The sequence below is a fragment of the Alligator sinensis genome, unplaced genomic scaffold (assembly GCF_000455745.1).
Source record: "Alligator sinensis unplaced genomic scaffold, ASM45574v1 scaffold737_1, whole genome shotgun sequence".
NCBI classification, from domain to species: domain Eukaryota; kingdom Metazoa; phylum Chordata; order Crocodylia; family Alligatoridae; genus Alligator; species Alligator sinensis.
The window spans coordinates 2809522-2828621 of record NW_005841930.1 but is presented as its reverse complement, the minus strand read 5'-3'; the positions used below and the strand labels follow the sequence as shown (position 1 = coordinate 2828621).

The following is a 19100-nucleotide window of genomic DNA, read 5'->3' as shown; positions in this document are numbered from 1 at the left end:
GAATGTTCTCCCAGGATTACTATGTTCTGCACATCTTGTCTTTGCAACTTTTCTGTGTTCCTATCTTTGGTGTGTATGGAGTTGCTGTGATAAAAGTTATGAAGAAAGAAAACAGCTGTTAGAAACCTAGGGAGCTTTATGCAAACCTGTTCTGCTCCCTACCCTCAGACATCCTTCCAAAATAACTGGCTCAAATATCCAAAAATGCAGAGTTTATAGTTGAAGAATCAAATAGACATAACTCTACTTTTGCAGGAAAACTCAATTGTTTGTACAAAAATAGAAATATGGGAAGAGAAGCTGGTTGCAAACTTTTTAGGATTTATACTTTTTCCTTCTTGGCATTCAGAAATCATATACAGAATGTGATATTAAAGGCCACATAAAGTGAGTTTTACTGGCTTTTCAAAGAACTAAAAGTTAATATTGTTTTTTAAATAAAAAGGATAAAATTGGTTTATTCGTTTAAAATCTTCTGTTCAAAGTCTGAAACTGTTTATGTATTTGCACATGATTTCCTAAAGGGTAACTTTAGATTAAAAAGCCATGACTAAACAGGTGTGGAATTCCTTACCTGCTCGGATATCATATCTAATAAAGAAGAAAAACAGCTAACCTGTAAGCACACAGTGAAAATATTTTGTACAAAATAGATGCAAATATAGGTGCTGAAGAAATGCCCATTTTCTACAAAGAAGGTTAATCAGAGCTGCAAATGATCATGTTGGAACAAATAGTGGCATGAATTGGAAACACCTACAAGAAGACCAAACCACCAAATTCAAATTTCTGTGAAGTGCCACAGACTAAGTGAACATCATTACTGGATGCATCGACACATAGCCATATGGCATCCTTGTTACTGTGCTGTCATTTAGCACTTCCTTTTGGAAGTGCTAAAAGATGGCACAGTAACAGCCCATGCTGTGCTGTGCTGGTTGTGCATGGTTATTTTTGGCTGCTACGTTGCTGTAGCAATATGCTATAACAAGGGAGCGTGTTGCTATGGCAATGTAGTGGAGTGTCATGGTTTTTGCCAATGGACGCTATGGTGCCGTAGTGCATCACTAGAGCACCGTAGCATCTTGTGTAGACATGCCCACTGTGTGCCATTTGTTTCTTTTGCTACCTGTTTACTTGTTTTTCATCTGGTTATACTGTTAACATCCTTTCTCTCACACTCTTTTCCCAACACTTCTATTGGCCTCTTATTTGGCTGCATTTTTTTTAGCATATCAGAAGCTTGCTGTGATCATGAGATCTTGGATATGACAGGCTTGTTCTCCATTCAAGGGCCTCTGAATCACCTCATTATGTGACCTAACACACACACACACACACACACACTAACTCACTTACTCACTGATTCACTCACTCTACATGAATAATGAAAATAGACCATCTTCAACAGCAGGATTTAATCTTTGTTTACTTCTTCATTATCTCTATTAAGCCAGCCATACTGCTTCTTATCCCTAAAGGATAATGGCAGTAAGTGAAAAAATGTTCTCAGGATTCTAAAACTTAAGGTGGACATTACACTTAAACCATATTAAAACTGTGGCATGTTAGGTGGTGTTATAGGCCGTGTATAGACGAACCACTTTAATGGTGTCAGTGTTTGCATACCTCGGTGGTGTATTGTGCATTAATTCTAGCCGTTGTAGGAAATTCGGCGGTGTAATGCACCTTAAATGACTTGGAGCACAGAAAACTAAAACTCCTCTGAGGAGTTTTAGTTTGCTGCCCCTACAGCCGCAGAGCAAAACACCGGGCTCCATGCAGCTCTGCGGCTCTGCAGGAAGCCCTGCAGGCAGCTTGGCAGCAGCCCGGGAAGGCAGGCTCTGCCCAACAAAGTGGCGAGCCTGATTTTTTTTTTTTCCCCCCCGGAGCCTGCCTGCCTGCCGGAGCTGGGCGGGGACCCGGTGCTTCCTTCCATGGCTGCGGTGCCCCCCGGGACCGCCCGAGCCAGGTGCCACCTGGGGGAGGCTGCCACTGCTGCAGAGGGAAGCACCAGCCCCCCCGCCCCCACAGCCCAGGGACCGCTTTGCCCGCCAGCACTCGCACCCCTGCTACCGGAGAGGCAGATAAGTGTGGGGTGTGTGCACAACATGGGGGTTTACTTCGCCCTAAATTGAAGCGGTGGGTTTTTAAACCCACCGCTTCAATTTAGGGCCCCCATTTCGTCTACACGTGCCCATAGTTAGAACTTGCTGTGAGCAGTCACACATTAAGAGTTAATACCATTTCTTGCCTGCACAGCTCTGACTTGCCACTAAAGGGCTTGTGAGCAAGGACATGGCTAGGAGTCAGGATGCCTGGGCTCTATCCCTGCTCTGGATGGGAGTGGGGGCTGGAAATGGTGCATCCTGGGATGCTGGAGGGTTGCAAATTGCCCATTTTAAACCTGTGGAGCAGGCTGAAGTTACCCTAACACAAGCTAGGTAGCAAGATCCAGAGTTAATCCTCACCTGAAGTAGATCTTCAGAGGACACTTAGCATGAATTAACAAGCTTTAATGTGTGGATGCTCATGGTTTTTAAGTGCCTTTGGTATAGTCTAAGTGTAATGTATAACTTTAGCCTAATTAAGTAAAACATGCTCTTTTTAGGAATAAGACACCTAATGAGAGTTTTAAAAAACATGTAATTGTATAGCACAAGAATGCCATTGGGACACAATGAAAGAATCTGGAATCCCTGATAAAAGTATTAAAACTGTAGTGTGTTTGCAATTTAAAAAGTATAATATAACAGTGAATAAAATATTTGCCCCAAATGACATCCAGACAAAATTAAGGCAGGGAGTGGTATTATTGATACTCTCAAGCATGGTTGTGGAAAAAAAATGTAAAGTCATTGTAAATTTCTCAATATGAGGTGAATTTAACTGGTTTTTTTGGATATGCCAATTTGGCTGCTGTAAGGAGAGAAGAAAAGGTACAAATGATGGCTAGTGACATGAAGGATGAGACAAGAAAGAGACTTAAGATCAATGCAAATAGAACCGAATACTTGACTGTAAGCCAATGTAAAGATTTTGAACAAAGTTGCCTGATGGTCAATGTAAAGTTTTTGAACAAAGTTGCCTGATGGCCTGTTGCCAGTACCAAGAGGTATTGATTGCTAGCAACAATTTGATGAAGTAAGAAATTATGCAACAAGAATACCTGTCACGTTTTTCCACAGAGAATTTTTAGTTCCAATCAACTGCTGAGAATGACCACAATACAAACTCCTCATAAGGCCTAATTTGATATATGGAAATAATATCTGGACAAGTGCTAAGAAGGAAGAAAGACAACTAAATATATTTGAAAATAAAGTACTTGCACAATTTTTTAACTAATAATTGTGAATGATATGCAGAGAAGGAGATATAATAAGGAATTGTGGGAGATGTATCAAGAAGCAAGTATAGTAAATGTAGAAAATGACAGGGTGTAGCAGGACATGCCCTGGGGCAGTCTTGGTGCCCCCCCAGAGTGACCCTAATCCTGCACTCGCAGTTCTCTATATAACACCCCTGTTTCTCTCTGCTGCTACACCTTGATGTTCCTTTATATTTATAGGGAGGCAGCCTCTGAGTCCCAGCATGCCCTCACTGGTGCTTTGACTCATTTCTTGTGATCACTGGGCCCTTTGCCCGCTAGCCAAAATCATGCAGTTCTTCATGAATGTCTCTCACACCCTAGTGGACCTATTAGTTCCTATCTGGCACTGTGTGCCAGTGGCCACTACCTATGGCCCAAATGCCCCTTATTTAAGTTTTAGGGCTTTTAACTGTGGCCTCCTCACCCCCTACAGCCATATCCAGGCCTTGCAGATGTTACTCTGTCAACAATTCAGTTCTTGTATAGAGGCCTCAGCCCTCTTAACTTTAGCTCTCCTTTTCTCCGGCTGCAGGCCTCCAGCCCTGGCCCAATGATTTGGGCCCAGCTGTCTGGGCCTCAGCCCTCTTGGTGTCTGGTCATTGGGCCCTTTGGCCCTGTCTTATGCCTTGTCTTCATCCCCCTGACATCCCTGGCCCAGGGCAAGGCTGATCTTAGTTCGGCTCAGTCCCCTGGCATCCCTGACCCAGGATGAGGCTGCTCCTGGTTCAGCTCAGCCCCACTGACAACCTGACCCAGGGCAAGGCTGCTCTTGGTTCAGAGCCCTGCAGCACCTCTGTGGCCTCCAATCTTCCCCTTTTAGCCACACCCAGTCCTCTGGTTTAAAACTAGAATGAAAAAACACAAGCAGCCACTATAAACTCAAAATCTCCTCCTCTGGGTTGTCATACTCCTGCCAGGCCACCTTCTCATTCTCTGGCTCCCTCTGCCCTGGGAGTAGCTGCCATGGCCTGCAGCGCCCCCTCCTCATCAGTCTGAGCTGGCAGGAACTTCCCTCCCAGCAGGGCTCGAGGCTGCATTGCCCTCCTGCTGCAGGAACCCAGGTTCATGTGCCCCGGGCTCCCCCTCCTGGTCAGGTGTTCTTTTGACCAGATGTAGGTGTGTCCCTTCACCTTAATGGGCATCTTACTGTGTCTTCCCTCCTGCGGCTAACCCCTGTTGAAGTACCTGGGGCTCTTTCTGCTGCAGTCTCCCCCTTAACATAAGAGGAGCCCTTGGCTCCCTGCCACACAGGGTCTGTGTTTGTGATGTCAAAAGACAGAAAGACACAGAAGACAGTATCTCTTAAAGAGTTATTCCAATAGTGTTAATCCCCATGGCTGAGCAAGGAGAAGGTGAAAGCTAAAAGGCTTAAGAGCTCTTAATGTGAATTTCTGGAAGTGGGAAAAGAGGTGGAGAAAGAGCTGTTTCTTTTGACAGAAGGAGGTGGAGCCAAATAGAGAAAGTGGCTAAGGACCTCAGTAGTCTAAGTAGCCATGGAGCATGTAGGTAAGTAATTACAAAGTTCCTCGGAGTTACATAAATGATACAGTACTTATTTTTATCTAATAGTTCTACCAATTTTATACTGAGATCTATGCATACAATACATGCTTGTCTTATTTAAGGTTTCTGATACAGTTCAGGAACTGTTTGGAAGATTTCAGTACTTTAGTCATATTTTTGAGCTCAGATTAATATTCTTAACAAACATATAGCTACTAAACTTTGATATTCCAAATTAAGAATGCGAGCAATTGACTTGGTTTCCTTTTTTTAAAAAATAGCTATACTTCAATGTTAAATTACTAGTATAATTAATAAATCTTCCCTCCCCACCCCCCCAAAATATTTGACTATCAAAATAAAAACACTTGCCAGTGGCATGAAGATCCAGATACTTGTCAGGTAAACGCAAAAAGGAGCAACCACACTCCCAACACGGCACATCATGCTCCCACTTCCAACTGCAAGTGACCTGTACATAAGACAACAGGACATAGCTCTAATTAGAGTAATAAATATTTACAGGAATAACAAATACATTAAATAACTAAAGGTAAAGAGATACTTATGATTTCAACCGAGTGAAGCTGCATCTTACAGTTAACTCTGCTTGCTTCTTTAAATACAACTGAAAGTACACTAAGCATTCAATATGAATTATAAGATTAATAACTAGGAACTTTCAGGCAGGAGTTAGGGCAAGGTGATACCTTATTATAGGAATCATAGGAAAGTAGGACTGGAAGGGACCTCATGAGGTCATCTACTCCACCCACCTGCTCAAGCAGGACCTTAGAGCAGTGATTCTCAACCAAGGTGCTGTGGACCCCAGAACACCACCCGATCTTCTGAAGAGTGCCCCAAGGTGTGAGGAGATAAGTTGGTAAGTGCAGGCATAGGCTTGTCCCTGCCTGGCTGATCCTTATGAGAGAGGGGTGCCTTGAGTCTAGTGAGGGGTACTGTGGTGGAGCACTGGCAGGGTGCTTGCCACTTCAGGGCTCTTGCAGGCTCGGAGTGAGCCTGCCTTAGGAGCAGCAGGGAAAAGCCACAAGACCCAGTTTAAGGGGGAAGGTGGGTGGCAGAGCATCTCCGGTGTCTGCCACTTTAAGGAGGAGAGCAGGCAGCAGACAGGTGCAGGCCAGCCCTGATGAGATGGCCATTTTAAGATCCTGGCTCTCAGGGTTGGGGCAGCTGCTTGCTGCAAGCAACCAAAGGAATAACAACAACACCCAGCTGAGCTGCTGCTCAGGGAACATCTTGGGGGTAAAGGCAGGAGCTATGGGGATGGCTAGGAGGCTCCTGGTCCTGGGCATGACCTGAAACTGCACCCTGCCAGGGAAGGGTGGCCTGGTGGGACTCTCTGTGGCGAGGGAGTCTCCACGAAATGCCAAGCCAGTTACCTCCCTGGTGAAAGGCAAGTATGGGCACCTGAAAACTCCAGCCCCCACCATGAGGTGGGTTATATTAAGATTGGAGGAGAGTAGGGCCAGGCAAGCCCAGTGAGGGGCACCTGAGCCCAGTGTGGACAGTGGGGCCAGGCTCACCAATGGGAGGCACCTGAGCCCATTGGGGGTATAAGATCTTGAGCTCCAAGATTGGGGGCGGGAGTTGAGGCCCTTGCTGAGGGGTGAGAGTTGAGGCCTTTGGAGAAAGGAACAGTGAGGTCCAGGTAAGCCTTCGGGTGCCTGAGGCCGCAAGTGGGCCAGAAGCCATGTGAGGCAGCATAGAGATAGAGCCATGAGTGAAAGGAGCGAGTCACCAGCCTCAAAACTGTGAACTAGTGGGTGGTGTTACTCAGTGGGGAGCCAGGGGTGGGGTTAGCCTAGTGTTTTGCTAATTGCCCAGCCACTGTTCAGGTGAAGGTCGCAGGAGAGGCCCAAAAGGCTGTGCCAGGGCTGGCTGAGCCATGCAGAGTCAAGCCTGATGGCTCACATGGTCACTCAAGAGAGCAGGGCAGGGCAAGTGTGGCCCAGTAGGGGGCATGAGTGAAAGAAGCCCAGTGAGAGATGGCAGAGTGGTAGAGGCCACAGTGAAAGGGGGATGGTACGTGTGAGGCCCTTGAACAGGGCAGTATGAGAGAGGCCTAACACTGAGCTGAGTTGGGCCCGGCCTCAAGCCGGAGCATAGCACAACTCACGAAAACATCTGTGAGGCATGGGACATGATAAGGGAAGGTCTTGTGTTTACCACCCTTTGTCATCAGAGCACTCAAAAGGCAGCTTCCCACCTAATTAACATCTTAATTACTTGAAAATAAGGCGTGGCAGAATAGTAAAGCAGGCAGCTTGCCCAAAGACAGGCGAGCAGGCCACTACTGTGACTGGGCCTAGGGAGATTGCCCCCTGTCACAGGCACCTTAAATCCAAAAAGGTTCAGAACCACTCCCTCAGACTAGCTGGCTGAGAGAGGCATGAGCTTTTGTTGGCAACATCTTACTTCATCAGATACTAGGAAATGACTGGCTATCTTCATCAACCCTCAGAAAGTACTGAGCATTTTTCTATTACTTTAATTAAATCAGCATATATAATCAAGAATGGGAACCAATTTACTCCAGTGTCAAATATAAGAAATTCCATAAACAGAAAGGAACTAATTCTGTCCAACTGGAAGTTACTTAAAACATTGCCATTGACTTAAGTGGGTGCTGGATCTGGCTTCTAGACTAGAACAAATTAAAAAAATGAAAAAAAATATTTAGAATTGCATGACAAACTATTTTAAAGTGCTTACCGTACAATAGTTGGATAGAGTTCTGCTGTGTACAGGTAAATAAGGCCAAATGCAACACCTATGGTGAACTTTCCAGCCATATTTGCTAAGATAATTAATGCATTAAAATCCTGTTAAAAGAGAATATAAATATTTAAGGCACCAAAAATCTCAACTGTTCCAAACATGACTTCGTTGTCTTATTTGCCATTGTTAAGCACTGAGCAACATTCATTGTTTCTTTTCCTTGTAAGTTACCAGAAGTCAACATCTGTGATTCTGCTTACAAAGCAGCTTATTTTCACCCCTGTTTAATCAAGTGTTGAGAACACTTTGCACATAACTACAGAGTGCTAGTATGACCCTTTAACAAAAACAAAGAATATAAAAAAGCAAACAAGTCTTCCTTAAAGGACTGAAGTTTCATTTCTAAATTGTATTTAATTATCTACACACTTCAGATCCAGACATTGCATTAACAAGCATGAGATTACATACAATAATACAGGAACATTTGAAATGACAAATGACTAACCTGAGGAATCAACATAATCAAAACACAGATCAGCGCACTGGATATAAGGGATGGAATCAAGGTGTTTCTTCTTCCTAATTTGTCCATCCCAATACAGGCAATGACATATGAAGGAAGTTCCACAACACCTGTCAGAATAAAACTTATTTAATTTCAAACCATGAAAGCATGACTACATATTATTTTACTAAACCTGTTTTGCTTGTTATGGGCATTCCTTTAATTTGAAGGTTGAACTCATTTTAAATATAGTTAAGTCACATGTGCTAAGTCAAAGGGTTTATACTGACTTAAACCATGGTAATGAGAGAAAGGAAGAGCACCAAGGAGTTGGGCTTCTGTAGTTCCACCTGAGGTGCAGGCACCTGCCTGTAAGTGGTCAGGAAAATTATAGGAAGCAGCAGGCTGAGGCTCCTGCTTTCATCAGGCAGATATTTGTAATTGAAAATCTATCATAACAGATGTCAACCATATTAGTATTCTGCTTTCAACAGAATAGTCAAACTACTAATATGCAACAATATTTGGCAATATAAAATTAATTCACTAGAGCACCAACCCTGTAACAGGCTTAAGCACACAAATTAACTTTGAGCCCATATTGACTTTACTAGGACTACACAAGTGCATTAAATTTAGGCATGTGCTTAAATTATTTACTGGACTGGGTCTATGGACCAGATGCAAGGTACACTGAAGTCAATGGGAATCTTTTAATTGCTTTTAATATGGTCCTAAATGTACTGACCAATTTTTTCTCACATAAATGGCTTATCATAGCACACTGCAGATGCCTGGACTAAGTTAAAAGAATACTGCCGATTACATTTCAAATGTACACTTCTGACAAACTTACAAGCTATGCATTTTTTCAGAAAATTATATACATAATAAAGTCACCAGTATGATTTAGTTTTACCATGACTGTGATTTTGGAAAAAGCAGTTTGTTCACTTTATAACTGACCCCATAACTGACAGCATGTCATGACTGCATAGTTTTCTCTCTTTTGGACAATCTTCCCTACTATTAGCATGGGTGTTTCACAAAATATAAGGGGAGAGATAAGCAATTAAAAATGGGAAAATACAGTTGTACAGTACAGATACTGGCAGAAGAGGTAAGGGATCTGAACATACTTTAATTATTTTTTTTTTAAATAACTAGTCAGAAAAATGGCCCTCAGATTGCTAGACATTTAAAAATTATATGTTCTAATTCTGTCGTAAGCAGGATAAAATACAGCAAATATTTACCTATGAGAAATAGATTTAAATATTCATTGCCTCCCAGATTGACGGAACTCAGGGAGAATACATAGTATCCTAAACTCCCAGTGAACCAAATCAGCCAGACTGTAATGGTCCTTCTTGCAATGTACCTATTACAAAACAGATCTAAGATGTTGTGCTTCTTCGTTGTAGAAACGTCATTATCACCCGTCCTGCTACTGACTAGAGCATCTTGTTGGATTGAACACAGTTCAGAAATTTTACAAGGAGTGCTTACTTTATTCCATCTCGCCATTATATTAATTACTTTTTGTGCTTCTTCATATCTCCCCACTGATAGTAGCCAGAAGGGCGTCTCTGGAAGCATCCAGCAGCACAAGACAAAGGGAAGAGTTGTTATGGAAAGAAATATCTGATAGACCCACCATGTCCGCACCAAAAATCCCACCAGTGCCACTACCATAACGCCCAAAGCAAAAAAAGCATGGACATGCATAGATGCCCATGTTCGAACTTTAATGCCAACATATTCTGTCACATAAACAAAAACCACGACCAGATAGCCGCTTGAAACCTGAAAGAAAAAAGAGAGAGAAAAAGCCTAAGTCTACTGTCTTTAACATCAGCAAAAACAGATGGCCAACAGTGTCACATGCATGTACTTTAGAAGTCTTGCGAGCCCTCCTAACCTGTGATCAAGTATGGCAAGTGTAGGCAATTACTTGGGCTGGAAGATCACTTAAGGAGCTTTGGTGAGCTGTTGAGGGCTGGAGGGGGATGGTACATGATGGCCTCAGTCCCCCTGTTAAAGCTGTTTATGCAGCTCAGTGTGGCAAGGAGCTGGTGGGGGGGAGGGTGGTAGCAAGGAGCTGTTCTGCACCCAGCGCTGGAGGCATCAGATGGAGTGGGAAGGCAGGGTCTCCATGGAGACTGACCTGGGACCCCTGAGGGCAGGGTGTATGTGGCTAAGTGGATGGGATAAGGCCACAGGCAGGTGGAAAGCGGTATCCGGGAGCGAGACAGGCCAGCAAGACCAGAGCCAGGACCAGGATCACAGGGTGGTGACAGTGTGGGGCTGGGGCCAGGGCAGAGCCACGATCTGCAACCTGTTTGTCCCCAAACTGTTGCAGGCCACATAGAATCACTTGGCAAGCCAGATTTGCCCCACAGCCTGTTTTTTGCCCACCCTGCTTTGGGGTCTGATCTGGCCTTACACTTCTAAACTACCCATGCTCCCAAAAGCCTGATTCAGTTCCCAGAGAAGTCAGTGGAGGATTTTCATTGATTCAGTGGGTTATGCCCAACTATTAATAAATCTGGCCTCTGGCAGACCAAGGGAAGTAAGTGAATTTCAGTCAATGGCTCCCTACTGTCTTTCACTCTGCTAGTGGCAAGTAAAGTGAATGATTTCTGATGCTTTGTACTTAGGAATTTTTTTCTTTTTTTTCTCTTTTCTAAACGTTTTTCAATTACTTATTTTTCTTGCAACAATTGTCTAACCAGTCAATGTATAAAATGAAAAGCCATAACTATTATAACTCTGAATTCAGGATCATCATTTGGCTTTGGTTAATAAGCCCTACCCCCGCTAAATATAATGAAATACACGTGTAAGTACAGTATAAGCATTTAGGATCGTTAGCCTATTCATCTGGCATTTCAAATGTAGTTTAAAAGACTAAAAAGGACATACATGAAGTAAAAAATGCTTGAACACAGTAGAGATAAAGTCATTATTATTATGAAATCTTCAACAAGTTCTTTGCCTCTGTTTTCTTGGACAGGGACCAGGACAGCTCTCCCACTACAGGTAGGGGCAATCTTGGGGATAGCACTGCCAGGCCTCGGGTCTGTGCAGAAGTAGCTAGGGATCTTCTGGAAGGGCTGGACGTTTTTAAATCTGCGGGACCTGATGCCCTCCACCCTCGGGTGTTGAGAGAGCTGGCGGGGGTCATTGCTGTGCCCTTGGCCCAGCTGTATGAGCGATTGTGGTCTAGGGGCCAGGTGCCCGGAGATTGGAAACTAGCTAATGTGGTCCCCATTTATAAGAAAGGGAGAAAGGAAGACCCAGGAAACTATAGGCCGATAAGCCTCACATCGGTCTTGGGGAAAATCCTTGAAAAAATTATCAAGGATCACATCTGTGAGGGGCCAGCAGGGGAGATCATGCCCAGGGGAAATCAACATGGGTTCATCAAAGGCAGGTCCTGCCAGACCAAACTGATAGCCTTTTATGACCAGGTAACTAAATCCCTGGATGATGGTGTCGCTGTGGACATAGTCTTTCTGGACTTTAAAAAGGCCTTTGACACCGTCTCTCACCCCATTCTCATTAATAAATTGAGCGACTGTGGCATTGATGCCTACACAGTTGGATGGGTCAGAAATTGGCTGATGGGGCACACCCAGAGAGTGGTGGTGGGCGGGTCGTACTCAACCTGGTGGGCTATGAATTGTGGGGTCCCCCAGGGCTCGATCCTCGGGCCTACACTGTTCAACATCTTCATCAGTGACTTGGACGAGGCGGTGGAAAACACATTGTAAAAGGAATCCACAGCATACATACAAGCTGGGGAGCTCCCCCCTTGAGAGCACAGAGGCAGAAAGGGATCTTGGAGTCATTATTGACTCCAAGATGAACATGAGCCGCCAATGCCAGACTGCAGCCAGCAAAGCCAACTGCACCTTGTTGTGCATCCAAAGATGCATCGCAAGTCGGTCCAGAGAGGTGATACTCCCCCTCTACATGACATTGGTCCGGCCTCATTTAGAGTAGTGTGTCCAGTTCTGGGCACCGCACTTTAAGAAGAATGTGGCCTGCCTTGACGGGGTCCAGAAAAGGGCCACCCGCTTGGTTGGAGGGCAACAGGGCAGGCCCTATGAGGAGAGGCTGAGGGACCTGAACCTGTTCAGCCTCAGCAAACGGAGGCTGAGGGGAGATTTGGTGGCTGCCTACAAACTCGTTAGGGGACATCAACAGCAAATAGGAAGGGTCCTATTCCCCCCCAGTAGCACCTGGGGTGACGAGGAACAGTGGCCAGAAGCTGCTGGAGAAAAGGTTCAGGTTAGAGATTAGGAGGCACTATTTCACTGTTAGGGTGGCTAGATTCTGGAACCAACTTCCTAGGGAAGTGGTCCTCACTCCTACCTTGGGTAAATTCAAAAAGAGATTGGATGAACACCAGTCTGGGGTCATGTGATCCCAGCGTGTGCTCTGGCCAGTGGCGGGGGGTCAGACTAGCTGATCTATTTAGGTCCCTTCTGACCCCTAACTACTATGAAACTATGAGAGTCCTTATTTTGAGAAAAATAAAAGTCAGTATTGGTAATACACCATAATCAACAGTGCACATACCAGAATGTACTACTTCCCTCACTGCCAGTCTGGCAGGAGCTGGGAACAATGACCCTGAGGGAGGCAACACCAAATACTGCTTTATATGAACCCTTTCTGGGTAAGCCTAAAAAGAAGAGGTTTTCTGGGTTGAAAGGAAACAGTGTTCAAACCCTCTTTGCTCTACTGGAGGGAGTGCTAGACAACAGATGAAAAATGGAGAAAGGGAGGAATAAAGAGAAAATACAGAGGGCTTCCAATACCACAGCACTGGACATTTTCTGTTATATGAATTATGGAAAGCATCTATTCTTACCATTGCAAGGAGAAAACGTGCAACCACAAAACTGTAGTAGTCAAATGTGAATGCCACCACAATGCCAAATAAAAACTGGCCAATGCTTGTGAACCACATTATATGCCGTCTTCCCATTCTGCAGGTCACAATAAAAACGCAGTAAATATTATTGTTAACAATAACAACAACAACCACCACAAAAATAGTAATAATGTTTTGTAAGCATTGTATTAATATGTAACTGCAACTTGGGATATCTCATCATTAATAAGAATTAAAGTAAACCTAGAAAGTATTACCAGTGCTATATATAGTGCTCTGAACTGCCACAGTAGTCCCAGGGTTCATTCTCAACTTTGATTTATTATTTGCTGGATAAGGGAAATCTTTTATCTGTCCATAGTTCCCTTGGATCAAATTAACAGAAACATTAACAGAAACATTAATAGAAAGAAGTCATGTTTAGAAGTTTCTGACTGGAAAATAGGTCTCCATAGGAGAGAGTATTATGAACACTCTTACTGAGCATTCAGTTTAACTTCTGCATAGGTAAATTGCCAAATTACTTTTCTCTAAAAAGAAATCAAAGAAAATCTGTAACAAAAAGATAACAATCTACTGTTGGATTCATTCTACTCTGTTTTGTCCAGCAATACAGGGTGGGCGCTTCTACACATCCATTAATGTGCAGTGGTTACTGAGCATTTAATTTAGTACTTGTCTAATCAAGTACTAATAAATGCACAGAAACAGGAGTTACTGCACAGTAGTGTCAGCGATGCCTTTTAGTGATGCTACTGTACACTAGCCTAATAATACTGCACAGTTGCATATTAGCACTGTTTGTGCTGTGATGCACTACTGTGCAGTATTATTAGGCTACTGAGCAGTTAGTGTCTTGTGTAGACACACCCACAATGTCTATAATACAGAATATGTTGCAAGTATTGACTAGACAAGGGATGTCACCTACTTCACTTTATTCTCTGACTATATAGTCATGAAAATACATTATTTCCAGATTTATCATGAACAGTTTTTGGAGATTTAGGCATTGTGGTCTGGTGTTGTGTTTTGTTTTAGGGTATGGGTTTGGTTTGGTTAGGACTAGGTTGTTTTGTTCTACTTCATTTTTGGTTGGTTTTGGACACATGAAAAGAAAATTAGAACACGATCCAGTACATAATTTGTATAAGCCAGACAGCTGGGCTGCAAATTTCCCTGTGAGGACCTGCAAATGTGTTTCAACCCTGTCCTATAAAAACTGAAGAGACAACTGTCTTCATGCCCATTCAATTTCTGGGAGAATCTCTGCACCCAGCAGGGATTCTCATTAATGCCAGCTGTGGTGGTCCTTGTATTGGGAATATCTGTTCATTGAAAAGTGGACTAAAACCACCAATTTAATTCCCACCAGCCAAAATGTGACAGACATAGTAATGTTCTGCTGACAATGTTTTGGATTGTATCTTAAAAAGATGTGTATGGCTTGAGCTAATACATCTGAGAATTGTGTGACCATAACCCCATATTCTGCATGGGAGTATTAACTAATATTATAATGACTAATTTAAAATGGATTCAGTACCAATTTTAAACTCTAAATCCACAAAATACAGGGCTTGATCCATACCCAAAGTCTTTCAGTTGGGCCCATTAAACTGTATTAATTATAGAAGTTAGGAAATTTGTCTTTTAAAAAAATGTTGTTTAATCTGACAGTATCCCTTTAATTATTAATCATATCTGAAAATTTTCATTTCTCTTTCAAGAAAAATGAGGGGAAAACCCAATATGACTCTGATCCTGCAAAAAGGCTTCATCCATAAGGAGCAGCTTGGAGATCAGGGCCTAAATGGATATGTGACATATAGCAGAAAATATGTTCCAAATAATATTCCTATTAATTTATAACAACAACAATAACAACAACAATGCTTTAAATTGATATTTGTTATAGAAAAACAAAAATCCTCTGTACTGGATAAAATAAATAAAGGAATGGTTGAAGAATACATTTGTTAATAATACTATATTAAGTGAATAATATCAATTTAAAATAGGATAAAAGCAGGTAGATACAGAGCTTTTGCACTTAGGAGGTACAATATAAAGAATATGGCATTATACCTGTCAGCAATATCACCAAAAATCACTGCTCCAATTAGGACTCCAAGCATGAAGGTGGGCTGAGTTAATTTTGCAAGCCATTCTCGTTTACAGACCAAATCCCACTCTGTAACAATGGTGCTCGTCCATTTAGTGTGATCATATATATATCCATGAGAACAGGAAAACACAGACTTGTTGCCATTATATTCATATGCTAGATCCAAACTGCCCTCTCGTCTGGACCTGCTGCACTGATTCAGTTCCCAGATTTCTCCGTTTTCCATCTGGGCCACAATATAATTATCAGTTGATGTCCACAGTGTCCAGACATCCTCTATACTTGAAGCAGAGGAGTTGTAGTACAGAACACTACTCACATTTCCAGGGATACTGCATACAAATTTGGGAGTAACAGCCATGAAAACGGAAGCCAAGTAATGGATGCCACATGACATAGCTTGAAAGACAGATGCAAAATAGATACATGCTTGGAATCTGCAAAGGGAAGAGAAAGTTTATGGGGAAAAATATCTAATCTAAGAGACCACTACAAACAAAAGACAAGGAACATTAAAATCATTCAGTCACAAGTATCAGTTCTCTTTATTTGTTTGTTATGTAGTGGTTTATCTAAATTAATTAAACACTGCCAGAGACCAAAAGTAGATGATAGCCATAAAGGAAATGGTCTCAGTCCCCAGGAGGTATCAGAGTACAATCTCTCCTGTCAAAAACCAACTATATGCTGGTTACTGTGTGCCAGAATGGATGCACTCAAGACCATTTAAAAAGAAAACTGCTGCACTCCAGCAATTAATTAGATGAAAAATGCAGCCCTGTCTGAACCAAACCTTCAAAATAACCACCCCTTTGGTTACTAAAATGGCTAGAAAAAGAAGTCAAGGGTAAATCCATATTGCAATAGCAGGATCTGAAGCACAGAGATATGTACCTCAGATAAAATACGTTGAGATAAATTTTAACTTCACTCGCTTCCATGTAACTGTATTGACTTCCATGGAGTGGCATGCATGTAACTCAAGATAGATTTAGGGCATGAACACATGTAACACTTACACTGCTTTAAATGTGGTTTAAACATGAAGTGGACAGACATACATGGTTTAAAGCCTTCTGGAACAGTTTAAAAGTGTATCTGAAAATCAGTTATTCCTGAACCAGTTCACAGTGTACTGGTTCAGTGTTACATGTTCCATGTGGACACCAACAAGTGTCCCATGATACAGGTCTGGTTAGTTCTCCAGGCATTCAATGCTGCATTGCTCTTTATCCACCTACTGCTGCAAATGGCTGCTCTGGTACCCAGCCACTTTACTGCCTCCCATTTTTTTCCTTTTGTTGGCGCTCTATCAATGAGCTCCCTTGCACTTGTTCAATAGAAGCTATCTTTCTAATAACCATCTGTGTCCTTGCTCCTTACTCCACTGTAGCCTCTCATCATGCCAACCCAGCACCTGGAAACCCAAAACTGAGAGTCCAAGCACACTTCTCCCCTGCCTTGCCGCTCCTAGTCAGGCAAGCACACTTTGATCAACTACAGACTATGGAACTTCATTGGACTCATGTTTAGGAGAGAAAAGAAAACAAGAAAGCAAAACCATCCCAAGCCACAGGTTACCCACCCACTAGGACCATCAAAGCATGGGTGCAAGCACTTCCCCACATTTGCTCAATGCACAGCATGTTGGATTGGGTGTTTACTGCTACCCTCTGGTGTCAGAGCCACAGCACTTCAACACCTAGAAGGTGACCGTTCAACCTGGAATGTGAAGGCAGTATATGTCTGGACACCTCTGATCCGTGACACATGGGAACTGGTTCAATTGTTATATGTGTCCACTCAGAAACATACTATTCTCTACACCAAATTACTATAACTTTGAATTAGGTCTGGTTTTAAGTAAAAAGAAAAATATATGATCGTGTAATTAAAAACTGGGTTAAATCGATAGTGGCACTATAGGCACTTAAAATGGTATTAGGCAGATTTTATGCTACTGAACTCTGACAACACTAAGTTCAGTACATAGAGTAGCAATCACAATCACTTTCACTCAAAAACTCTGTCTGCCAAGGAGGAAGACAGTATGTCTCTCAGAAACCACTCAGCCTTGAACCCAGATCCAGATAGTCCTCTTGATCTTTCAGAGGAGGCCTAAAGGAAGCTGAAAGCCAGATGGCCAAGAGAAGGAAGCCAGCTAGTCCAATCTGTCCCCACCAACGGTGGATGGTTGAGGGCGACATTGCCCAAAAGACCACCACAGAAAAGTTGGATATAAGCCTAATCACCATTATGCCAAGATCTAGGAGTTCTGAGATGAGTTGGAGTCACAGACCAAGCAGAACTGAGTTGAAAATGGATGAAGACTCCAGTAAGCCAACCTCAGTAGCTGGTTCTGTGCTGGCCAGATCCATGGTCAAACCCAAAGCCAGTGCTAGGAAAGAAATCAGACTGCTGCCAGAAGTTGACCTAAAGGGATGTCAGTATGGGTTCAGAAGCTACTCCATGCTGCAGTCAAATATGGGCTGGCTGAGCAAACTTTAGCACTGAATGTTGCACTGGGGACAGTGTCCAATACTGTGCCTCGCTTTGCCTGGAGGAAGGTAGCAGTGTCATGTGGTACAGATAAAAAAATATTTGGAGGACTGGGACGAGGGGACAAAGCCCCAAACAATGGAAGAAAGCAAATCAAAAGATTTGGGGGTAAAAGAGGTGTTTTGAAATAATAAAAAAGAACAATAATCAGTAGGGAATGGATGCTTTTAATAAGGCTGCAACTTCAAATAGGCTGTAATTAAAAAGAGGGCACTTTGCCTCCAGCCAATGGCTGTTGAGAACTGAAGAGCGTGAAGTGCACACCACCTTGTACCCTGTCAATGTGGAACATGTGAAGAAGCAGGCTGTGGTCCACACTACAGCTTCTTCTAAGGCAGGGATGTCACACTCACCTTGACCCCCTGAGCAGGATCCTATATTAAACAGAACACTTGCAATACCCCTTTCATAAACTCATGTAACATTTACTTCATTTTCTGTAATAAAGATAATCATTAACTTGTTGATAGAGTCGCTACCTTAGGCTTCTGAAGGAACCTATCACTGTAATATCTAACATATTCCTAAAGTATCCATAATCAGAGCATCTAAATCCTCAACAAATTACTTCATTGTCCAATTATTCTTTTAGGAAAAAAGTCTTTTCTTCATAATCAACTGATATTTCATAGATTCCATAAACATTAGGGCTGGAAGGGACCTCGGAAGATCTTCGAGTCCAGCCCCCTGCCCTAGAGGCAGGAAGTCAGCAGGGGTCATAGGATCCCAGCAAGATAAACATCCAAATTTCTCTTCAAGGCATTCAAAGTAGGTACTTGAACCACCTCCAGTGGCAGTCTATTCCAGACCTTGGGGGCTTGGACAGTAAAGAAGTTCTTCCAGCCTGAAACGGTCCTGGAGGAGTTTGTGACCATTTGACCTTGTCTTTCCCTGGGGCGCTCTGGTGAACAGAAGTTTCCCCAGATCCTGGTGAGCACCCCTGATAAACTTATAGGCAGCTATCATATCACCCCTGAGCCTGCGCTTTTCCAGGCTGAAGCGTCCCATAGCTCTCAGCCTCTCATCATAAGGTCTGTTTTCCTAATCTCTGATCATGTGCATGGCTCTCCTCTGGACTCTCTCTAGCTTCTCCACACCTTTTTTCAATTGTGGAGCCTAAAACTGGATACAGTACTCCAGCTGCAGCTTCACCAAGGCCGAGTACAACAGGAGAATGATGTCCTGGGATTTGCTTGAGAAGCATCTATGGATGCAAGCCAGTGTTCTGCTCGCTTTACTAGCTGCAGCATCACATTGATGGCTTATGTTAATCTTGTGGTCAATCACGACCCGCAAGTCATAGTTTCATAGTTTCATAGTAGCTAGGGTCAGGAGGGACCTGAACAGATCATCTAGCCTGACCCCCTGCCACAGGCAGGGATGG

The 19100-nt window shown here is 43.1% G+C and overlaps 1 protein-coding gene across 4 annotated transcripts in view; it reads right to left on the bottom strand.

The window, feature by feature from the left end:
- The window catches only part of LOC102388586 (D-aspartate oxidase), a 213193-nt gene that overhangs the window by 154508 nt on the left and 39585 nt on the right, over positions 1 to 19100 (bottom strand). For 2 of the 4 annotated variants that reach the window (XM_025198859.1, XM_025198861.1), the window contains exons 2-7: positions 15118 to 15594; positions 13006 to 13123; positions 9380 to 9929; positions 8124 to 8251; positions 7610 to 7719; positions 5249 to 5348 (exon numbers count right to left, since the gene is read on the bottom strand). In XM_025198859.1, the coding sequence (XP_025054644.1) occupies positions 5249 to 5348; positions 7610 to 7719; positions 8124 to 8251; positions 9380 to 9929; positions 13006 to 13123; positions 15118 to 15554 (1443 nt within the window). In that variant the 5' untranslated portion in view covers positions 15555 to 15594. The remainder of the gene's footprint in view (positions 1 to 5248; positions 5349 to 7609; positions 7720 to 8123; positions 8252 to 9379; positions 9930 to 13005; positions 13124 to 15117; positions 15595 to 19100) is intronic. The other 2 variants (XM_025198860.1, XM_025198862.1) reach the window with 2 other exon arrangements.